Here is a 2,635-nt window from a genome sequence, read left to right as displayed (position 1 = left end):
CTAGCTGCATAGATCTAGGTTCTAGCTGTATAGATCTAGGTTCTAGCTGCATAGGTCTAGGTGCTAGCTGCATAGGTCTAGGCTCTAGCTGCATAGGTCTAGGTTCTAGCTGTATAGATCTAGGTTCTAGCTGCATAGATCTAGGTTCTAGCTGCATAGATCTTGGTGGTAGCTGTGCAGCTTTTCAGAAACAGCAGTTATGTTGTCATATGATGGTTACAGTCAATGGCATAACTATCGTTAAGCAGAGGCTGCAGTTTCTTAGGGGCCCCCGACCTCTTAGGGGCCCCGTCACTGACACCTGGTGGCCCCCTACGCAATTGTAGACTAAGACGTCTCTTTGCAGATGTAATTGTGCGAAATATTCCTCTGCAACCCTCCTGATAGTGAAGAGACTGAGCTGTTGATGAGCAGTGGAGCGTGGTTAGGACGCTTCTTCCTGGAGTCCACCATCATCTCCTTGGTCTTCTCCACCTTCAGGATCAGGCTGTTATCTCTGCTCCAGTCCGCCGGTTGTTGGTATCACTGATGAGGCCCACCACCGTGGTGTCGTCTGCAAACTTTAAGATAAACAAAATAATCACGTTCTTTCAAAGAACCAAAAAGGGAGAGGTGGACGTTCTGCTACAGTGAGAAAAGATGGCGACCAGGAGATGAATGGAGAGAGGGTGGGTGAGGAGGGGAGCTATGATGGCTTGTCATGTGATGGTGCGAAGTCACCAATGGTTCTATTCAAGGTGCGCAGTCACTACTTTTCTGTGTGTGATGTGTGATCATATACTGCAGAGGATTGGATAATTGTATCTTCTTGGTCGATTTATGGAACTGTTGCCGTATCCTGAACCTTTATCACGTGTTCTACTTCATATGGGGCCCACCCAGATAATGTTGCTTACGAGCTAATTGTGTCGTTACACCATCGGTTACAGCCCATCAGTGCACCATTACGGCCCAGGTAACCCCCTCCCATGCTTTCCTCAGGGTGTGCGCCATCGTGATTCCCTGGAACTACCCACTGATGATGCTGGCCTGGAAGACGGCCGCCTGCCTGGCGGCGGGGAACACTGTGGTCCTCAAACCGGCTCAGGTAGGATTAGTCCTGTACGCACGCGGACATCCTGAAGATGTCTCCTTCATTTGGATCCTCTGGTTTCCAGGTCACTCCGCTCACGGCGCTGAAGTTTGCTGAACTGGCAGCCAGAGCGGGGCTGCCCAGAGGGGTGGTTAACATCCTGCCTGGATCAGGTATCCCTCAGAGCGCTCGTCATACTCCTGAAGTAAAACTAGACCTTTTCCTGAAGCTTCTCCTTCTCTTTAGGTGCCCTGGTGGGCCAGCGTCTGTCCGACCATCCAGATGTCCGGAAACTGGGCTTTACGGGTTCTACAGAGATCGGTAAACACATCATGAAGAGGTGAGAGACGCCCCTGGATAAAAACTCTTTGTTTTTAATGAAAACAGCTGACGTCTGTCTGTGCTCCCCCTCATCCAAAGCTGTGCAGTCAGCAACGTGAAGAAGGTCTCCTTGGAGCTGGGAGGGAAATCTCCTCTCATCATCTTCGATGATTGTGACATGGACAAGGCCGTGCGCATGGTGCGTTTTTGCAGGGGCCGCCTCCTCCATCATGGCTCCTTGGTTTGCAGATCTAACCCAGATCCGCTCTGGATTTCAGGGCATGAGCTCCGTGTTCTTCAACAAAGGGGAGAACTGCATCGCCGCTGGCCGCCTGTTTGTGGAGGAAACCATTCATGACCGCTTTGTGAACAAAGTGGTACGTCCCAGGCCGGTTCTAAGCTTAAAGCAGAACCATGAGGGGCCTGTTTGTAAACTTTAGCCTGTTTTTTAGTGATAAATAAGGGGTTATTTTTTTCACTCAGTCATTTATGAAAATCAATGTTCCAAACTAAATATTTAGTTGAAAAAATTGTCCGCAAGATAAATATTTATTTTCCAAACTAAATACTCAGTTTTTTAAATAAATGCTTAGTTAAATATTTATTAAATAAACTAAATATTTGATTTGCAAATTAAATATCTAGTTAGGTTTGTGCTAGATAAATACTTAGTTTGTTAAAGTTTTAACAAAAGCCCTGGGGTCTTTCTGTATGGAGTTTGCATGTTCTCCCTGAGCATGCGTGGGTTCTCTCTGGGTACTCCGATGTCTGTCTGATTTACAAGTTCACACTTTGTGTTTAATGTGACAGGAAAAAACAAAATACATGAGTATTTTGAAACACGGTTGAACCACTTTCATTGTTGTAAAAACAGATCAAATCGAAATTAATCGATTTAGAACCGTATGAATCAAAGTTGAATTGATTCAGGACTTTGGCGAAAATACCCCGCCCTAGGCACCAGCACCCCTCGCCACCCCTGCTGGAGATGACAGAAAATGGTTAGATGGAAGTTATTTATCCCCAATATTTATTTATATAGGAATGCTGTCAGTTATCCACTTAGATTACAACACAGATTAACTCAGATTACCTGGTCAAACAACAATGAGCACCTTTAACACATGCAGTAAATTACCGGGTCAGCTCTTTTCATCAGAGATGGCAAAAGTACTCACTTTCCGTACTTGAGTAAAAGTACAGATACTTGTGTTAAAAAATACTCTGGTAAAAGTGGAAGTA

The 2,635-nt window shown here is 45.7% G+C and overlaps 1 protein-coding gene across 1 annotated transcript in view; it reads left to right on the top strand.

Moving 5' to 3' along the window:
• The window catches only part of LOC107100664 (cytosolic 10-formyltetrahydrofolate dehydrogenase-like), a 36,111-nt gene that overhangs the window by 23,645 nt on the left and 9,831 nt on the right, over positions 1-2,635 (top strand). The window contains exons 13-17 of the mRNA XM_015399235.1: positions 982-1,087; positions 1,158-1,245; positions 1,319-1,412; positions 1,493-1,592; positions 1,672-1,770. Of these exons, the coding sequence (XP_015254721.1) occupies positions 982-1,087; positions 1,158-1,245; positions 1,319-1,412; positions 1,493-1,592; positions 1,672-1,770 (487 nt within the window). The remainder of the gene's footprint in view (positions 1-981; positions 1,088-1,157; positions 1,246-1,318; positions 1,413-1,492; positions 1,593-1,671; positions 1,771-2,635) is intronic.

The sequence above is a fragment of the Cyprinodon variegatus genome, unplaced genomic scaffold (genome assembly GCF_000732505.1).
Source record: "Cyprinodon variegatus isolate N-32 unplaced genomic scaffold, C_variegatus-1.0 Scaffold998, whole genome shotgun sequence".
NCBI lineage: Eukaryota > Metazoa > Chordata > Actinopteri > Cyprinodontiformes > Cyprinodontidae > Cyprinodon > Cyprinodon variegatus.
Note: the sequence above shows the minus strand (reverse complement) of the source record. Positions and strands in the feature narration are given on the sequence as shown.